This window comes from Coregonus lavaretus (assembly GCF_964263955.1).
Source record: "Coregonus lavaretus genome assembly, contig: HAP1_SCAFFOLD_1397, whole genome shotgun sequence".
NCBI classification, from domain to species: Eukaryota; Metazoa; Chordata; class Actinopteri; order Salmoniformes; family Salmonidae; genus Coregonus; species Coregonus lavaretus.
In genome coordinates, this window is record NW_028164328.1 from 73,605 (window position 1) to 96,165 (window position 22,561).

The 22,561-nt window shown below is 40.1% G+C and overlaps 1 protein-coding gene across 1 annotated transcript in view; it reads left to right on the forward strand.

The window, feature by feature from the left end:
- LOC311117146 (protein-tyrosine kinase 2-beta-like) overlaps positions 1-22,561 on the forward strand; it is a 65,859-nt gene that overhangs the window by 13,293 nt on the left and 30,005 nt on the right. The window contains exons 2-9 of the mRNA XM_084192129.1: positions 9,130-9,369; positions 9,517-9,695; positions 11,880-11,967; positions 20,053-20,132; positions 20,242-20,304; positions 20,414-20,468; positions 20,683-20,823; positions 21,124-21,198. Coding sequence (XP_084048255.1) covers positions 9,172-9,369; positions 9,517-9,695; positions 11,880-11,967; positions 20,053-20,132; positions 20,242-20,304; positions 20,414-20,468; positions 20,683-20,823; positions 21,124-21,198 — 879 coding nt within the window. The 5' untranslated portion in view covers positions 9,130-9,171. The remainder of the gene's footprint in view (positions 1-9,129; positions 9,370-9,516; positions 9,696-11,879; positions 11,968-20,052; positions 20,133-20,241; positions 20,305-20,413; positions 20,469-20,682; positions 20,824-21,123; positions 21,199-22,561) is intronic.

Sequence of the window (22,561 nt, forward strand, 5' to 3'; positions counted from 1 at the left end):
GATGCTGACCAGGTCCTGTCCAGGTATGTACTGTATTGGTAATTGGGAGTATTATACTGTGTTAGCCAGTGATGCTGACCAGGTCCTGTCCAGGTATGTGCTGTATTGGTAATTGGGAGTATTATACTGTGTTAGCCAGTGATGCTGACCAGGTCCTGTCCAGGTATGTACTGTATTGGGAGTGTTATACTGTGTTAGCCAGTGATGCTGACCAGGTCCTGTCCAGGTATGTACTGTATTGGGAGTATTATACTGTGTTAGCCAGTGATGCTGACCAGGTCCTGTACAGGTATGTACTGTATTGGGAGTATTATACTGTGTTAGCCAGTGATGCTGACCAGGTCCTGTCCAGGTATGTACTGTATTGGTAATTGGGAGTGTTATACTGTGTTAGCCAGTGATGCTGACCAGGTCCTGTCCAGGTATGTACTGTATTGGTAATTGGGAGTATTATACTGTGTTAGCCAGTGATGCTGACCAGGTCCTGTCCAGGTATGTGCTGTATTGGTAATTGGGAGTATTATACTGTGTTAGCCAGTGATGCTGACCAGGTCCTGTCCAGGTATGTACTGTATTGGGAGTGTTATACTGTGTTAGCCAGTGATGCTGACCAGGTCCTGTCCAGGTATGTACTGTATTGGGAGTATTATACTGTGTTAGCCAGTGATGCTGACCAGGTCCTGTACAGGTATGTACTGTATTGGGAGTATTATACTGTGTTAGCCAGTGATGCTGACCAGGTCCTGTCCAGGTATGTACTGTATTGGTAATTGGGAGTGTTATACTGTGTTAGCCAGTGATGCTGACCAGGTCCTGTCCAGGTATGTACTGTATTGGGAGTGTTATACTGTGTTAGCCAGTGATGCTGACCAGGTCCTGTCCAGGTATGTACTGTATTGGGAGTGTTATACTGTGTTAGCCAGTGATGCTGACCAGGTCCTGTCCAGGTATGTACTGTATTGGGAGTGTTATACTGTGTTAGCCAGTGATGCTGACCAGGTCCTGTCCAGGTATGTACTGTATTGGGAGTGTTATACTGTGTTAGCCAGTGATGCTGACCAGGTCCTGTCCAGGTATGTACTGTATTGGGAGTGTTATACTGTGTTAGCCAGTGATGCTGACCAGGTCCTGTCCAGGTATGTACTGTATTGGGAGTGTTATACTGTGTTAGCCAGTGATGCTGACCAGGTCCTGTCCAGGTATGTACTGTATTGGTTACTGTAACTGTTTGGACTGTTCGTACTGGTTCTTATGCAACCTCTGCCTTCATTTGAGAGAAGTATGGAACTACTTTTGTTTGGGTATCGTTTCCTTTCCTTTATACTTTCGCACCAGTTTAACCAAGGCACAGACTCTTAGCGTAGAATATACTCTTGAGTGTACAAAACATTAAGAACACCTGCTCTTTCCATGACATGGACTGACCAGGTGAAAGCTACGATCCCTTATTGATGTGACTTGTTAAATCCACTTCAATCAGTGTAGATGAACGGGAGGAGACGGGTTAAATAAGGATTTTGTAAGCTTTGAGACAATTTGAAGGGGGCGGGGGGCGCGCATCTCAATATTAGGAAGGTGTTCTTAATGTTTGCATACTAAGTGTAGAGATACTGTTAGTCGCAGGAGCATGTCCAGGAGCATAGCTGTGTACCCTCTGTTAGTCTTAAAACCACAATGACTGCTTGCAATCAATCATCAGTTGTTTGTTGAACACAGCCCGTTGGTTGTTGATTGGTTAGTACAGAATCTGCTGTAATCTTCGGGACATATTTTCTGTTGAGGTGTGATTCTCAAGGACAGAATTGGCTCAATGCAGACCACAGCTTGCCTCACCAGACCTGGGTTCAAATACTATTCAAAATAATTTCAAATACTTTCTCTGGGCTTGATTAAGCTTGCCTTGCACAATCCAACCAATAGAATAATCGCAAAAGTGCAAACCCCCGACCATGTGGTATTTCCAGGCAGACCAGAGCAAACGCTAACATGATTTGAAAGATTTCTAATGTTATTTGAACCCAGGTTTGTGCCTCACTACAGAACACACTGCAGAAAAAAATGGACCGTGGGAAAGCGTGCTTGTTGCGTAACAGCTTTGTCCCCTTTTCTCCTTACTGCCAGTGTAATGTTAGTTATATCCTTACTGCCAGTGTAATGTTAGTTATGTCCTTACTGCCAGTGTAATGTTAGTTATGTCCTTACTGCCAGTGTAATGTTAGTTATGTCCTTACTGCCAGTGTAATGTTAGTTATGTCCTTACTGCCAGTGTAATGTTAGTTATGTCCTTACTGCCAGTGTAATGTTAGTTATGTCCTTACTGCCAGCGTAATGTTAGTTATGTCCTTACTGCCAGTGTAATGTTAGTTATATCCTTACTGCCAGTGTAATGTTAGTTATATCCTTACTGCCAGTGTAATGTTAGTTATGGCCTTACTGCCAGTGTAATGTTAGTTATGTCCTTACTGCCAGTGTAATGTTAGTTATGGCCTTACTGCCAGTGTAATGTTAGTTATGTCCTTACTGCTAGTGTAATGTTAGTTATGTCCTTACTGCCAGTGTAATGTTAGTTATGTCCTTACTGCCAGTGTAATGTTAGTTATATCCTTACTGCCAGTGTAATGTTAGTTATGTACTTACTGCCAGTGTAATGTTAGTTATGTACTTACTGCCAGTGTAATGTTAGTTATATCCTTACTGCCAGTGTAATGTTAGTTATGGCCTTACTGCCAGTGTAATGTTAGTTATGTCCTTACTGCTAGTGCAATGTTAGTTATATCCTTACTGCCAGTGTAATGTTAGTTATGTCCTTACTGCCAGTGTAATGTTAGTTATGTCCTTACTGCCAGTGTAATGTTAGTTATGCCCTTACTGCTAGTGTAATGTTAGTTATATCCTTACTGCCAGTGTAATGTTAGTTATGTCCTTACTGCCAGTGTAATGTTAGTTATGGCCTTACTGCCAGTGCAATGTTAGTTATATCCTTACTGCTAGTGTAATGTTAGTTATATCCTTACTGCCAGTGTAATGTTAGTTATGTCCTTACTGCCAGTGTAATGTTAGTTATATCCTTACTGCCAGTGTAATGTTAGTTATGTCCTTACTGCCAGTGCAATGTTAGTTATATCCTTACTGCTAGTGTAATGTTAGTTATATCCTTACTGCCAGTGTAATGTTAGTTATGTCCTTACTGCCAGTGTAATGTTAGTTATGGCCTTACTGCTAGTGTAATGTTAGTTATGCCCTTACTGCTAGTGTAATGTTAGTTATGCCCTTACTGCTAGTGTAATGTTAGTTATGCCCTTACTGCCAGTGTAATGTTAGTTATATCCTTACTGCCAGTGTAATGTTAGTTATGTCCTTACTGCCAGTGTAATGTTAGTTATGGCCTTACTGCCAGTGCAATGTTAGTTATGGCCTTACTGCCAGTGTAATGTTAGTTATGTACTTACTGCCAGTGTAATGTTAGTTATGGCCTTACTGCCAGTGTAATGTTAGTTATGTCCTTACTGCCAGTGTAATGTTAGTTATGTCCTTACTGCCAGTGTAATGTTAGTTATGGCCTTACTGCCAGTGTAATGTTAGTTATGTCCTTACTGCTAGTGTAATGTTAGTTATGGCCTTACTGCCAGTGCAATGTTAGTTATATCCTTACTGCCAGTGCAATGTTAGTTATATCCTTACTGCCAGTGTAATGTTAGTTATGTCCTTACTGCCAGTGTAATGTTAGTTATGTCCTTACTGCCAGTGTAATGTTAGTTATGGCCTTACTGCCAGTGCAATGTTAGTTATGTCCTTACTGCTAGTGTAATGTTAGTTATGGCCTTACTGCCAGTGTAATGTTAGTTATATCCTCACTGCCAGTGTAATGTTAGTTATGTCCTTACTGCCAGTGTAATGTTAGTTATGTCCTTACTGCCAGTGTAATGTTAGTTATGTCCTTACTGCCAGTGTAATGTTAGTTATGTCCTTACTGCCAGTGTAATGTTAGTTATGTCCTTACTGCCAGTGTAATGTTAGTTATATCCTTACTGCTAGTGTAATGTTAGATATGGCCTTACTGCCAGTGTAATGTTAGTTATGTCCTTACTGCCAGTGTAATGTTAGTTATGTCCTTACTGCTAGTGTAATGTTAGTTATTTCCTTACTGCCAGTGTAATGTTAGTTATGGCCTTACTGCCAGTGTAATGTTAGTTATGGCCTTACTGCCAGTGTAATGTTAGTTATATCCTTACTGCCAGTGTAATGTTAGTTATGCCCTTACTGCCAGTGTAATGTTAGTTATGCCCTTACTGCCAGTGTAATGTTAGTTATGCCCTTACTGCCAGTGTAATGTTAGTTATATCCTTACTGCTAGTGTAATGTTAGTTATATCCTTACTGCCAGTGTAATGTTAGTTATGCCCTTACTGCCAGTGTAATGTTAGTTATGTCCTTACTGCCAGTGTAATGTTAGTTATGTCCTTACTGCCAGTGTAATGTTAGTTATGCCCTTACTGCCAGTGTAATGTTAGTTATGTCCTTACTGCCAGTGTAATGTTAGTTATGTCCTTACTGCTAGTGTAATGTTAGTTATGGCCTTACTGCCAGTGTAATGTTAGTTATATCCTTACTGCCAGTGTAATGTTAGTTATGTACTTACTGCCAGTGTAATGTTAGTTATATCCTTACTGCTAGTGTAATGTTAGTTATATCCTTACTGCCAGTGTAATGTTAGTTATGTCCTTACTGCCAGTGTAATGTTAGTTATTCCCTTACTGCCAGTGTAATGTTAGTTATGGCCTTACTGCCAGTGTAATGTTAGTTATATCCTTACTGCTAGTGTAATGTTAGTTATATCCTTACTGCCAGTGTAATGTTAGTTATGTCCTTACTGCCAGTGTAATGTTAGTTATGGCCTTACTGCCAGTGCAATGTTAGTTATATCCTTACTGCTAGTGTAATGTTAGTTATATCCTTACTGCCAGTGTAATGTTAGTTATGTCCTTACTGCCAGTGTAATGTTAGTTATATCCTTACTGCCAGTGTAATGTTAGTTATGTCCTTACTGCCAGTGCAATGTTAGTTATATCCTTACTGCTAGTGTAATGTTAGTTATATCCTTACTGCCAGTGTAATGTTAGTTATGTCCTTACTGCCAGTGTAATGTTAGTTATGTCCTTACTGCCAGTGTAATGTTAGCTATGGCCTTACTGCTAGTGTAATGTTAGTTATGCCCTTACTGCTAGTGTAATGTTAGTTATGCCCTTACTGCCAGTGTAATGTTAGTTATGTACTTACTGCCAGTGTAATGTTAGTTATATCCTTACTGCCAGTGTAATGTTAGTTATGTCCTTACTGCCAGTGTAATGTTAGTTATGGCCTTACTGCCAGTGCAATGTTAGTTATATCCTTACTGCCAGTGTAATGTTAGTTATATCCTTACTGCCAGTGTAATGTTAGTTATGTACTTACTGCTAGTGTAATGTTAGTTAAAGTTCTCATGGCTTCATTGGGGTGTTTTTCCCTGACAGAGTTGTTATTGTTTCATATGGGTTTTTGTTTGCGTTGCATTTAGAAAGGGACTGGCCCGTTTCACAAACCCAAAGATGTTGGTTCATTTTGATACTCAAAGTGGTGTTTAACAGATGTGATCGTACGTCGTAACTCTTGTGAAAGTGGTGTGTGTGTTTAACAGATATGACCGTACGTCGTAGCTCTCTTGTAAAAGTGGTGTGTGTATTTAACAGATGTGATCGTACTTCGTAACTCTCTTGCGTTGTGTTTTTAAAGAAAGGCCTGTCCAGCCAGCGAGCCCAGTTGATTGGTGTTTATTCTGACAATAGACACAAGGAAGCACATTAGATGTTAGATTAGATGTGCAACAGTATGTTGATGGCTGTAAATTTGTGATTCGTCTGTAGCATGGAAATAATTGTATATTAGCAGGGACCAATGAGACCATTATATCTTGAGAATGCCAGCTAACTCACTCTTAGAGCAGTAACAAACAAAAGCACATCCCAGGATGCCCCCAATATTTACCAGGTACCGTACACATATATACACAAACCAGGACATGGACATAGTGAACTCCTACACATTATAAATATGACAATAGAGTACAGTATTTCAGAACGTGACCTACCACTTGCATGTCAGTATCAGACTGGGAAGAATTGACATTTGTGATCATCTCCCTACCTGCGAGCATGACCAAGTTGAATACGTATTTCTGCAATGGCAAGTGGAAACATAACCAACCGTGTGACGTGTAGGCCTGTGCACTGCCATGCGAGCTTACCTTCTGACTCACACAGGCCTTCACATGAACACAGAGAGACAGGAAAGGCTATCAGTAGATCAAGATCTGTGACTCGACTGGGAAGTGAGTCAGAACCCTATCTGATTACTATACACCACGCAGCATAGTATTGTTACTAATATAACGTGTGTCGTGGAAATTCTTACACAGGGACACTCAAAGTCAGTCTTAAATGAATCATTGTGAACGTCTGTCAGGAGCTCTAATGGGGCAGTCCCGTTCAGTTCTCTTATATACTGCAGACAAGTCATATTTTCATGATTTAGCTTATTCATCATTAATTAATTGATCATTAACGTTTGCTTCGTTCATGTGGCCGACCAATACTGGGTCATGTATGTGACAGACCAATACCTCACGAGGCTTCTTCTCTAAGCTGAGACCTTGAAAACTGCGATATCAAAACAAGGGTCTGGGCGTACTGCCAAATTGCAGATGCTGATAGTGAGGGTTAGTTCAATCAGTCACTTGCATGAACACAGAAATTGGTAAATAGAAAAGCACAAACATAGAACACAGAAATTGGTAAATAGAAAAGCACAAACATAGAACACAGAAATTGGTAAATAGAAAAGCACAAACATAGAACATAGAAATTGGTAAATAGAAAAGCACAAACATAACACAGAAATTGGTAAATAGAAAAGCACAAACATAGAACATAGAAATTGGTAAATAGAAAAGCACAAACATAGAACATAGAAATTGGTAAATAGAAAAGCACAAACATAGAACATAGAAATTGGTAAATAGAAAAGCACAAACATAGAACATAGAAATTGGTAAATAGAAAAGCACAAACATAGAACATAGAAATTGGTAAATAGAAAAGCACAAACATAGAACATAGAAATTGGTAAATAGAAAAGCACAAACATAGAACATAGAAATTGGTAAATAGAAAAGCACAAACATAGAACACAGAAATTGGTAAATAGAAAAGCACAAACATAGAACATAGAAATTGGTAAATAGAAAAGCACAAACAGAACACAGAAATTGGTAAATAGAAAAGCACAAACATAGAACACAGAAATTGGTAAATAGAAAAGCACAAACATAGAACATAGAAATTGGTAAATAGAAAAGCACAAACATAGAAATTGGTAAATAGAAAAGCACCAACATAATGTTCCATCACAGGTGTTACTATTGTATAAGTTATACTCGTATGTAAAGCACATTAACGTTGAAAGTATGAGAGCTGTGACGTCTACCTGGAATGTTTCCATTACTCAAAACATTTTGTGATTTGTCTCCATCACATGGAAAATTAGATACGCTCAGTGGCCAGTTTATGAGGTACACCGGGTTGGTGTACCGGGTAGGACCCCCTTTGCCTTCAGAACAGCCTGAATGATTCAGGGCATGGAAACGATGCTCAATTGGTATCAAGGAACCTAACGTGTGCCAGGAAAACATTCCCCACACCATTACACCACCGCCACCAGCCTGTACAGTTGACACCAGGCAGGATGGGGCCATGGACTCATGCTGCTTATGCCAGATCCTGACTCTGCCATCAGCATGACGCAACAGGAACCAGGATTCGTCGAATCAGGCAATATTTTAACACTCCTCATTTGTCCAGTGTTGGTGATGGCGTGCCCAGTGGAGCCGCTTCTTCTTGTTTTTAGCTGATAGGAGTGGAACCCGGTGTGGTCGTCTGCTGCAATAGCCCATCCGTGACAGGGATCAACGAGTTGTGCGTTCCGAGATGCCGTTCTGCGCCGTTATTTGTCTGTTTGTGGCCCACCTGTTAGCTTGCACGATTCTTGCCATTCTCCTTCAACCTCTCACCAACGAGCTGTTTTTGCCCACAGGACTGCTGCTGACTGGATGTTTTTTGTTTGTCGCACCATTCTCTGTAAACTCTAGACACTGTCGTGCGTGAAAAGCCCAGGAGGCCGGCTGTTTCTGAGATACTGGAACCGACGCACAAGGCACCAATGATCATACCACGCTCAAAGTCACTTAGGTCACTCGTTTTGCCCATTCTAACGTTCAATAGAACAGTAACTGAATGCCTCGATGCCTGTCTGCTTGATATAGCAAGCCACGGCCGAACCATTTTCTCTCTCTCTCTCTCTCTCTCTCTCTCTCTCTCTCTCTCTCTCTCTCTCTCTCTCTCTCTCTCTCCTCCCCCCCCCTCTCTCTCTCTCTCCTCCCCCCCCCCCCCCTCTCTCTCTCTCCTCCCCCCCCCCCCTCCTCCTCTCTCCCCCCTCTCTCCTCCTCTCTCTCTCTCTCTCTCTCCCTCTCCCCAGGTATGATATCAGTGTGACATTGCCCTCCTCTTCCCCCCCCCTCTCTCTCTCCTCCTCCTCTCTCTCTCTCCTCCTCTCTCCCCCCTCTCTCTCCCCCCTCTCTCTCCTCCTCTCCCCCCTCTCTCTCCTCCCCTCTCTCTCTCTCCCCCCCTCTCTCTCTCCCCCTCTCTCTCTCCCTCTCTCTCCTCCTCTCTCCCCCTCTCTCTCCTCCTCTCTCTCCCTCTCTCTCCCTCTCTCTCCTCCCCTCTCTCTCTCTCCCCCCCTCTCCCCCCCCCCCCCCCCTCTCTCTCTCTCCCTCTTCCCAGGTATGATATCAGTGTGACATTGCCCTCCTCTCCCCCTCGCTCTCCCTCTCCCCCCCCCCCTCTCCCTCTCTCTCTCTCCCTCTCCCCAGGTATGATATCAGTGTGACATTGCCCTCCTCTCCCCCTCGCTCTCCCTCTCCCCCCCCCCCCTCTCCCTCTCTCTCTCTCCCTCTCCCCAGGTATGATATCAGTGTGACATTGCCCTCCTCTCCCCCCCTCTCTCTCTCTCTCTCTCTCTCTCTCTCTCTCCCTCTCCCCAGGTATGAATACAGTTTAACGTTGTCCTCCTCTCTGCCCTGAGAATGTATGAGGTGATGCAAGGAGACACTACCACCCTGTCCTGGAGGCTACCCAGCCCCGGCCACAACAATGGCCCACAACAAAGCCCCTTCAGCGAGGAGGGAGGGCCCACCAAGATCCTCAAAGTCTGTTTCTCCACCAACAACACCCTGGGGAAGAACTTCAAGCTGGTCAAGTGTGACAGCTCCTGGCAGATCAGGGTGAGGGATTGTCTAGATACTGTGACTGCGTACTTAGTTATTTAGTTGTAACATTGTAAGAATACACTACTTTAAACCAACTATATAGCTTTGCAGACTAGCCCCCCAAATTCTAGCTGTGACTGACTCCATACTGGTCTCCTCCAGGCTATAGTGCAGTCTATCCTGACCAGTGGTAGGCTGGGCCCTAACATCCTGTATAAAGGCTGCTATGGCCTGCTGCTGAAGCACCTCAAGTCAGACGAGCTTCACTGGCTCCATCCAGACCTGACCGTGGGGGAGGTGGAGCAACGCTATGAGAGTCACCACGTGGAGGCAGAGTGGAGGTGAGAGGAGGGGTGGAGGAGGTGGGGGTGAGAGGAGGGTGGAGGAGGTGGGGGTGAGAGGAGGGTGGAGGAGGTGGGGGTGAGAGGAGGGTGGAGGTGGGGGTGAGGAGGAGGAGGTGGGTGTCAGTGGAGGAGTAGAGGAGGTGGGGGTTAGAGGAGGGTGGAGGAGTGGTGGGGGTGAGAGGAAGGTGCAGGAGTGGTGGGGGTGAGATGAGTGGTGGAGGTAGGGGTTAGAGGAGGGGTGGAGGAGGTGGGGGTGAGGAGGGTGGAGGAGGTAGGGGTGAGAGGAGGGTGGAGGAAGTGGGGGTGAGGAGGGTGAAGGAGGTAGGGGTGAGAGGAGGGTGGAGGAGGTGGGAGTGGAGGAGGTGGGGGTGAGAGGAGGGTGGAGGAGAGGAGGGTGAGAGAAAGTAATGCACATGATGGATAATATACGGAGCCATTTGAGACGCAGCCCAGGTTGAGCGAGAGGAAGTAGTCAGGAACAATCAGTGGCGGCTCCTGAAAAAATTCTCAGGAGGGGCAATTTTTCTGATGATTTAGGTGACCTACACACATTTTAAAAAAGATATGTCCAGCAACAACATGAAGACAGGGGCAGCATATAAGTCAATACCAGAAGCATTTATTGACTGATCTGGGGAGATGGATTCCAGTTTCTGTGACAGATTATAAATAATCTCTGATGCCTTTGTTATATTAGCTTTTGGTTGAATGTACTGTCGTAGTAAATATATAATGTTATAGCTTGGTCTGACTAAAATCTTGTGCATGACCCATTTTGTGTTGGGCGTTTGTTTTCAATCAATGCTGTTCCTATCCTATAACAATGGACAAAAGAGTCCTATCTTGTCAGCCTTGTCAGCAGGTGGCCAAGGACAACACCCACGCCATAGGTCTCTCAGTTCTTCCAACTCACGAGTTCTTGCTCTGAGGACACACACACACACACACACACACACACACATCATCACTGATAACACACACACACACACACATCATCACTGTTAAACACACACACACACACACACACACACACAAAAATCCCCTCTCTTTAGGCTGAACATTTGAAGACAGAGAACCCGACTCAGAGCCAATGCAACAGTGGAGGGGACCTCGCCCAACTCATCAGGACCAATCAGAAGATCAGAACTACTAGATTCAACCTACATCATTTATTGTATAAAATGTCTGCACACAATGTTTTCGGGGCTCTCTTCTCCCTAAGAGTTTGACGAACGAGTCCGTGCACGCGATTCCAGATATCTTTACCTCTGAATAAACTGCCTTTATTATACCATATCCACCCTGTCCAAAGTCTCTACTTGGTCTCAGTTCTCCAGTAAACTTGTGATTATCAACAGTACACAACGGTAACAAACAATTGGGGGAACTCACGGGGCAGATAGTAAGGTCGCAATGACACAGAAAGCAGTTCAATGTCGGGGTACAGAGTCGCTCTCTTACCAGGATCGCGGTCCGCTCTGACCAGGGTGAAGCCGGCCGGCTCCACTTCTCTGTCCGGGACTCTGTCATCCAGCCAAGTCTCCCAGCTGTATTGGGATTCCGCTGCCAGCAGCGTTTTCATTATTTAGTCCGTTCGTAGCGGGTATGTACACGATCAACAAGATCAGTCCAAAACCAACCACTGGAAATCCATGGTTGGCAGAATGTTTGTAAACTAAGTCTACAAATTAAAAACATAAAATAACGCCACACTACAGGTCGCAACAGAGACGCTGCTAGCCGCTATTGTCTTAGTTACGTTCATGGTTACGTCACGTATGACGAAAGCGCGTAAGTGCAAGCCCACAGACACCCATAGAGAATGTATTGAAAGCTTTGAAATTTGAAAAAAATAGATTTTACATGACAGGCTATGAGAGACTTCTGGGCGATTTTCAACTTGACTGAAATCGCCCCAAAAACGGGCGGGGCCATTTGAAGCACGACTTTAGCCTGATTTGACATTTAGTGGCTGGCAGATCAGACGTGAACACTGATAACTACTGTTGCCGTGATATAATTGATTAGGAAAAAAATCCCTTCCTTTTCCCGTTTGGCAGTGCATCGCCCATATCGCCCTATTGAACAGGCCGTCCCTGGGAACAATGATAATTGTATTGACGAATACGGTTCAGTTGAAGACTCCTACTCTAAAGCAGTGGTATGGTCATCTCTCCCCAGGTATGACCTGAGAGTCCGCTACATTCCAGTCAACTTCCTGGAAAAGTTTAAAGAAGACAAAACCACACTGCTGTATTTCTATCAACAGGTACGGTAGGCAGCAAGCACTACCCTGACTATGGAGAGAACACATTAATACCCTGACTATGTAGAGAACACATTAATACTCTGACTATGTAGAGAACACATTAATACCCTGACTATGTAGAGAACACATTAATACTCTATGTAGAGAACACATTCATACTGACTATGTAGAGAACACATTAATACTGACTATGTAGAGAACACATTAATACTCTATGTAGAGAACACATTCATACTGACTATGTAGTGAACACATTACTACTCTGACTATGTAGAGAACACATTAATACTCTGACTATGTAGAGAACACATTAATACTCTGACTATGTAGAGAACACATTAATACTCTGACTATGTAGAGAACACATTAATACTCTGACTATGTAGAGAACACATTAATACTCTGACTATGTAGAGAACACATTAATACTCTGACTATGTAGAGAACCCATTAATACTCTGACTATGTAGAGAACACATTACTACTCTATGTAGAGAACACATTAATACTCTGACTATGGAGAGAACACATTCATACTGACTATGTAGAGAACACATTAATACTCTGACTATGTAGAGAACACATTAATACTCTATGTAGAGAACACATTCATACTCTATGGAGAGAACACATTAATACTCTATGTAGAGAACACATTAATACTCTGACTATGTAGAGAACACATTAATACTCTGACTATGTAGAGAACACATTAATACTCTATGTAGAGAACACATTAATACCCTGACTATGTAGAGAACACATTAATACTCTGACTATGTAGAGAACACATTAATACTCTGACTATGTAGAGAACACATTAATACTCTGACTATGTAGAGAACACATTACTACTCTATGTAGAGAACACATTAATACTCTGACTATGGAGAGAACACATTCATACTGACTATGTAGAGAACACATTCATACTGACTATGTAGAGAACACATTAATACTCTGACTATGTAGAGAACACATTAATACTCTATGTAGAGAACACATTCATACTCTATGGAGAGAACACATTAATACCCTGACTATGTAGAGAACACATTAATACTCTGACTATGTAGAGAACACATTAATACCCTGACTATGTAGAGAACACATTAATACTCTATGTAGAGAACACATTCATACTGACTATGTAGAGAACACATTTATACTGACTATGTAGAGAACACATTAATACTCTATGTAGATAACACATTACTACTCTGACTATGTAGAGAACACATTACTACTCTGACTATGTAGAGAACACATTAATACTCTGACTATGTAGAGAACACATTAATACTCTGACTATGTAGATAACACATTAATACTCTGACTATGGAGAGAACACATTACTACTCTGACTATGTAGAGAACACATTAATACTCTATGTAGAGAACACATTAATACTCTGACTATGTAGAGAACACATTAATACTCTATGTAGAGAACACATTCATACTGACTATGTAGAGAACACATTAATACTCTGACTATGTAGAGAACACATTAATACTCTATGTAGAGAACACATTAATACTCTGACTATGTAGAGAACACATTCATACTGACTATGTAGAGAACACATTCATACTGACTATGTAGATAACACATTAATACTCTGACTATGTAGAGAACACATTAATACTCTATGTAGAGAACACATTCATACTCTATGGAGAGAACACATTAATACCCTGACTATGTAGAGAACACATTAATACTCTGACTATGTAGAGAACACATTAATACCCTGACTATGTAGAGAACACATTAATACTCTATGTAGAGAACACATTAATACTCTGACTATGTAGAGAACACATTACTACTCTGACTATGGAGAGAACACATTACTACTCTGACTATGTAGAGAACACATTAATACTCTATGTAGAGAACACATTAATACTCTGACTATGTAGAGAACACATTAATACTCTGACTATGGAGAGAACACATTCATACTGACTATGTAGAGAACACATTCATACTGACTATGTAGAGAACACATTAATACTCTGACTATGTAGAGAACACATTAATACTCTATGTAGAGAACACATTAATACTCTGACTATGTAGAGAACACATTCATACTGACTATGTAGAGAACACATTCATACTGACTATGTAGAGAACACATTAATACTCTGACTATGTAGAGAACACATTAATACTCTATGTAGAGAACACATTCATACTCTATGGAGAGAACACATTAATACCCTGACTATGTAGAGAACACATTAATACTCTGACTATGTAGAGAACACATTAATACTCTATGTAGAGAACACATTCATACTGACTATGTAGAGAACACATTAATACTATATGTAGAGAACACATTACTACTCTGACTATGTAGAGAACACATTAATACTCTATGTAGAGAACACATTCATACTGACTATGTAGAGAACACATTAATACTCTGACTATGTAGAGAACACATTACTACTCTGACTATGGAGAGAACACATTACTACTCTGACTATGTAGAGAACACATTACTACTCTATGTAGAGAACACATTAATACTCTATGTAGAGAACACATTACTACTCTGACTATGTAGAGAACACATTAATACTCTATGTAGAGAACACATTCATACTGACTATGTAGAGAACACATTAATACTCTGACTATGTAGAGAACACATTAATACTGACTATGTAGAGAACACATTAATACTCTGACTATGTAGAGAACACATTACTACTCTGACTATGGAGAGAACACATTACTACTCTGACTATGTAGAGAACACATTAATACTCTATGTAGAGAACACATTAATACTCTGACTATGTAGAGAACACATTACTACTCTGACTATGTAGAGAACACATTAATACTCTATGTAGAGAACACATTCATACTGACTATGTAGAGAACACATTAATACTGACTATGTAGAGAACACATTAATACTCTGACTATGTAGAGAACACATTAATACTCTATGTAGAGAACACATTAATACTCTATGTAGAGAACACATTCATACTGACTATGTAGAGAACACATTAATACTCTATGTAGAGAACACATTAATACTCTGACTATGTAGAGAACACATTACTACTCTGACTATGTAGAGAACACATTAATACTCTATGTAGAGAACACATTCATACTGACTATGTAGAGAACACATTCATACTGACTATGTAGAGAACACATTAATACTCTGACTATGTAGAGAACACATTAATACTCTGACTATGTAGAGAACACATTAATACTCTGACTATGTAGAGAACACATTAATACTCTGACTATGGAGAGAACACATTCATACTGACTATGTAGAGAACACATTCATACTGACTATGTAGAGAACACATTAATACTCTGACTATGTAGAGAACACATTAATACTCTATGTAGAGAACACATTAATACTCTGACTATGTAGAGAACACATTCATACTGACTATGTAGAGAACACATTCATACTGACTATGTAGAGAACACATTAATACTCTGACTATGTAGAGAACACATTAATACTCTATGTAGAGAACACATTCATACTCTATGGAGAGAACACATTAATACCCTGACTATGTAGAGAACACATTAATACTCTGACTATGTAGAGAACACATTAATACTCTATGTAGAGAACACATTCATACTGACTATGTAGAGAACACATTAATACTATATGTAGAGAACACATTACTACTCTGACTATGTAGAGAACACATTAATACTCTATGTAGAGAACACATTCATACTGACTATGTAGAGAACACATTAATACTCTGACTATGTAGAGAACACATTACTACTCTGACTATGGAGAGAACACATTACTACTCTGACTATGTAGAGAACACATTACTACTCTATGTAGAGAACACATTAATACTCTATGTAGAGAACACATTACTACTCTGACTATGTAGAGAACACATTAATACTCTATGTAGAGAACACATTCATACTGACTATGTAGAGAACACATTAATACTCTGACTATGTAGAGAACACATTAATACTGACTATGTAGAGAACACATTAATACTCTGACTATGTAGAGAACACATTACTACTCTGACTATGGAGAGAACACATTACTACTCTGACTATGTAGAGAACACATTAATACTCTATGTAGAGAACACATTAATACTCTGACTATGTAGAGAACACATTACTACTCTGACTATGTAGAGAACACATTAATACTCTATGTAGAGAACACATTCATACTGACTATGTAGAGAACACATTAATACTGACTATGTAGAGAACACATTAATACTCTGACTATGTAGAGAACACATTAATACTCTATGTAGAGAACACATTAATACTCTATGTAGAGAACACATTCATACTGACTATGTAGAGAACACATTAATACTCTATGTAGAGAACACATTAATACTCTGACTATGTAGAGAACACATTACTACTCTGACTATGTAGAGAACACATTAATACTCTATGTAGAGAACACATTCATACTGACTATGTAGAGAACACATTCATACTGACTATGTAGAGAACACATTAATACTCTGACTATGTAGAGAACACATTAATACTCTGACTATGTAGAGAACACATTAATACTCTGACTATGTAGAGAACACATTACTACTCTGACTATGTAGAGAACACATTAATACTCTATGTAGAGAACACATTAATACTCTGACTATGTAGAGAACACATTACTACTCTGACTATGTAGAGAACACATTAATACTCTATGTAGAGAACACATTCATACTGACTATGTAGAGAACACATTAATACTGACTATGTAGAGAACACATTAATACTCTGACTATGTAGAGAACACATTAATACTGACTATGTAGAGAACACATTAATACTCTGACTATGTAGAGAACACATTACTACTCTGACTATGGAGAGAACACATTACTACTCTGACTATGTAGAGAACACATTACTACTCTATGTAGAGAACACATTAATACTCTATGTAGAGAACACATTACTACTCTGACTATGTAGAGAACACATTAATACTCTATGTAGAGAACACATTCATACTGACTATGTAGAGAACACATTAATACTCTGACTATGTAGAGAACACATTAATACTGACTATGTAGAGAACACATTAATACTCTGACTATGTAGAGAACACATTAATACTCTGACTATGTAGAGAACACATTAATACTCTATGTAGAGAACACATTAATACTCTGACTATGTAGAGAACACATTACTACTCTGACTATGTAGAGAACACATTAATACTCTATGTAGAGAACACATTCATACTGACTATGTAGAGAACACATTAATACTGACTATGTAGAGAACACATTAATACTCTGACTATGTAGAGAACACATTAATACTCTATGTAGAGAACACATTAATACTGACTATGTAGAGAACACATTCATACTGACTATGTAGAGAACACATTAATACTCTATGTAGAGAACACATTAATACTCTGACTATGTAGAGAACACATTACTACTCTGACTATGTAGAGAACACATTAATACTCTATGTAGAGAACACATTAATACTGACTATGTAGAGAACACATTCATACTCTGACTATGTAGAGAACACATTAATACTCTGACTATGTAGAGAACACATTAATACTCTGACTATGTAGAGAACACATTAATACTCTATGTGGAGAACACATTAATACTCTGACTATGTAGAGAACACATTACTACTCTGACTATGGAGAGAACACATTACTACTCTGACTATGTAGAGAACACATTAATACTCTATGTAGAGAACACATTAATACTCTGACTATGTAGAGAACACATTAATACTCTGACTATGGAGAGAACACATTCATACTGACTATGTAGAGAACACATTCATACTGACTATGTAGAGAACACATTAATACTCTGACTATGTAGAGAACACATTAATACTCTATGTAGAGAACACATTAATACTCTGACTATGTAGAGAACACATTCATACTGACTATGTAGAGAACACATTCATACTGACTATGTAGAGAACACATTAATACTCTGACTATGTAGAGAACACATTAATACTCTATGTAGAGAACACATTCATACTCTATGGAGAGAACACATTAATACCCTGACTATGTAGAGAACACATTAATACTCTGACTATGTAGAGAACACATTAATACCCTGACTATGTAGAGAACACATTAATACTCTATGTAGAGAACACATTCATACTGACTATGTAGAGAACACATTCATACTGACTATGTAGAGAACACATTAATACTCTGACTATGTAGAGAACACATTAATACTCTGACTATGTAGAGAACACATTAATACTCTATGTAGAGAACACATTAATACTCTGACTATGTAGAGAACACATTACTACTCTGACTATGTAGAGAACACATTAATACTCTATGTAGAGAACACATTCATACTGACTATGTAGAGAACACATTAATACTCTGACTATGTAGAGAACACATTAATACTGACTATGTAGAGAACACATTAATACTCTGACTATGTAGAGAACACATTACTACTCTGACTATGTAGAGAACACATTAATACTCTATGTAGAGAACACATTCATACTGACTATGTAGAGAACACATTAATAATCTAACTATGTAGAGAACACATTAATACTGACTATGTAGAGAACACATTAATACTCTGACTATGTAGAGAACACATTAATACTCTATGTAGAGAACACATTAATACTCTATGTAGAGAACACATTCATACTGACTATGTAGAGAACACATTAATACTCTATGTAGAGAACACATTCATACTGACTATGTAGAGAACACATTAATACTCTGACTATGTAGAGAACACATTAATAATCTATGTAGAGAACACATTAATACTGACTATGTAGAGAACACATTCATACTCTGACTATGTAGAGAACACATTAATACTCTGACTATGTAGAGAACACATTAATACTCTATGTAGAGAACACATTAATAATCTGACTATGTAGAGAACACATTAATACTCTATGTAGAGAACACATTAATACTCTATGTAGAGAACACATTAATACTATATGTAGAGAACACATTAATACTCTATGTAGAGAACACATTAATACTCTATGTAGAGAACACATTCATACTGACTATGTAGAGAACACATTAATACTCTATGTAGAGAACACATTCATACTGACTATGTAGAGAACACATTAATACTCTGACTATGTAGAGAACACATTAATACTCTATGTAGAGAACACATTAATACTGACTATGTAGAGAACACATTCATACTCTGACTATGTAGAGAACACATTAATACTCTGACTATGTAGAGAACACATTAATACTCTATGTAGAGAACACATTAATAATCTGACTATGTAGAGAACACATTAATACTCTATGTAGAGAACACATTAATACTCCATGTAGAGAACACATTAATACTCTATGTAGAGAACACATTAATACTCTATGTAGAGAACACATTAATAATCTATGTAGAGAACACATTAATACTGACTATGTAGAGAACACATTAATACTCTATGTAGAGAACACATTAATACTCTGACTATGTAGAGAACACATTAATAATATATGTAGAGAACATATTAATAATATATGTAGAGAACACATTAATACTCTATGTAGAGAACACATTAATACTCTGACTATGTAGAGAACACATTAATACTATATGTAGAGAACACATTAATACTCAGACTATGTAGAGAACACATTAATACTATATGTAGAGAACACATTAATACTATATATAGAGAACACATTATTACTCTATGTAGAGAACACATTAATACTCTGACTATGTAGAGAACACATTAATACTTTATGTAGAGAACACATTAATACTCTGACTATGTAGATAACACATTAAAACTCTGACTATGTAGAGAACACATTAATACTCTATAGAGAGAACACATTAATACTCTGACTATGGAGAGAACACATTAATACTTTCCAGAACTTCATCATCTAAAGATAACTCACTGATGTCTTGGCCTTGTGTGGATACTGTAGATGCATTGTGACTACAGACAGATTTAATGTGTTCTCTCGGTATTGCCTGTGTTAGGTGCGTAGTGACTACATGCAGTATCATGCCAGTAAAGTCAGTGACGGGATGGCCCTGCAGCTGGGCTGTCTGGAGATTAGGTGAGGTTGGGCTTTCCTTTGATATTGTATTGTCAATGTGTAGACATCATCAACATCACAGTGGGTTTGTCCATAGAGCTTCATTATTGTCTCTCTGCTTCACCTTCAGGAGGTTTTATAAAGACATGAACGCTAAAGGTCTGGAGAAAAAGTCCAACTTTGAATTGCTAGAGTAAGTATGTACATTTGACATGTTTTTTCTACTAACCTTCAGTTCTATGACTTTTCTATCACATTGGATTGATTGTTTTGATTGATTATAACTGGTCTCTCCAATGAAGGAAGGACGTGGGGCTGAACCTGTTCTTCCCACAGGAGCTCATTGACAGCATGAAGGTACATTTATACATTTTGATATCCACACGATCGTTAAAAACATTATTGGAAGTTTCTACTAACATAAATTGAGTTGTCAATGAGCCGACTTCACTATTATATCAACAAGGATCATTTCTGATCATTTCTATGCTAGCAGCGTTGTTTACCACGTGACGTCATAGTAAAATAGGGTTATGAAAGTGTTGTCCAATGTTGCCGTGGTCTGTCCCAGTCTCGTCCCCTTCGGAAGCTGATCCAGCAGACGTTCCAGCAGTATGCTGCACTGAAGGAGGAGGAGTGCGTGGTTCGCTTCTTCCAGACACTCACAGACTTCCTCAGCATTGGCGAAGAGGTCTACCCTTGTGAACTGGTGGTGAGTGTTGCCGCTGGCTTTACAGACAACAAGGATACACTGGAAACACCTGACCCTCAAATGCACTGCCAAATACCGGACCCTCAAATGCACTGCCAAATACCTGACCCTCAAATGCACTGCCAAATACCCAAGTGTGGACCTTCCTCATTCGTCCATAACTGCTGACTTTTCTATCCCAGCACTACAATAATCTACAATTAGACGTGCGCTGGGTTTTCCTTTTTTCTCGGTTCACTTGACAGACATTGTACAAGTCTGAAATGTAACTTAACTTGCAACCCCACTGTTTGTCCACAGCAAGGCTGGAGTCTGTCAGTAGAGCTGGTGATTGGAGCCAGGGGCATTCGCCAACGCACCCAGAAAGACTCAGCGGTAAGCAGGGTGTTAACTGTATACAGTGCATTCTGAACGTATTCAGACCCGTTGACTTTTTCCACATTTTGTTACGTTACAGCCTTATTCCTCATCAATCTACATACAATACCCCATAAATGTATAAAAACTGAAATATCACATTTACATAAGTATTCAGACCCTTTACTCAGTACTTTGTTGAAGCACCTTTGGCAGCGATTACAGCCTCGAGAGTTCTTGGGTATGACATCAGGTTGGATGGGGAGCGTTGCTGCAAAGCTATTTTCAGGTCTCTCCAGAGATGTTTGATCGGGTTCAAGTCCGGTCTCTGGCTGGGCCACTCAAGGACATTCAAAGCCACTCCTGTGTTGTCTTGGCTGTTTGCTTAGGGTTGTTGTCCTGTTGGAAGGTGAACCTTCGCCCCAGTCTGAGGTCCTGAGTGCTCTGGAGCAGGTTTTCATCAAGGAGATCTCTATACTTTGCGCCGTTCATCTTGACTAGACTCCCAGTCCCTGCCGCTGAAAAACATCCCCACAGCATGATGCTGCCACCACCATGCTTCGCCGTAGGGATGGTGCCAGGTTTCCTCCAGACGTGACGCTTGGCATTCAGGCCAAAGAGTTCAATCTTGGTTTCATCAGACCAGAGAATCTTGTTTCTCATGGTCTGAGAGTCTTTAGGTGCCTTTTGGCAAACTCCAAGCGGGCTGTCATGTGCCTTTTACTGAGGAGTGGCTTCCGTGTGGCCATTCTACCATAAAGGCCTGATTGGTGGAGTGTTGCAGAGAGGGTTGTCCTTCTGGAAGGTTCTCCCATCTCCACAGTGGAACTCTGGAGCTCTGTCAGAGTGATCATCTGTTACAGGAGTGGGTCGCAGTTCCGGAGCAACCCACTAGGTGTCATCCTCCGACAACCATAGGCACCTCCTCACTCACAGTCGGGACTAATTATCTGCCTATTGGTGTCACCTGTGGCTATCTGATTCACCTCTGTATTTATGCCCTCACTTCCCTGTGTTCCCTTGCTCAGTTTTCTCTGCTAGTTCCTTGATGTCAAGCAGTACGTATCAGTGTCGGATCACGTGACGGAGTTACAGGTACTCGAGAAGTGTTCTCCCTGTGTCATTGTGTTTTTCCAGTCAGAGTTAGTATTTCGTATTGTTTGCTGTCAGCCTGTTTTTTGGAGACCTTTGTGCTCCTCATTTGTTTTCATGTATAGTCCGTTGTTTTGTATCCTGGCTTTTGGACCACCAGTAAAGATCCTTGTTTCACCATCCTTGCCTACTGCCTACTGTCTATCCTGCACCGCACCTGGGTCACACCTCACACCAACCCTTACAACCATTGGGTTCTTGGTCACCTCCCTGACCAAGGCCCTTCTCC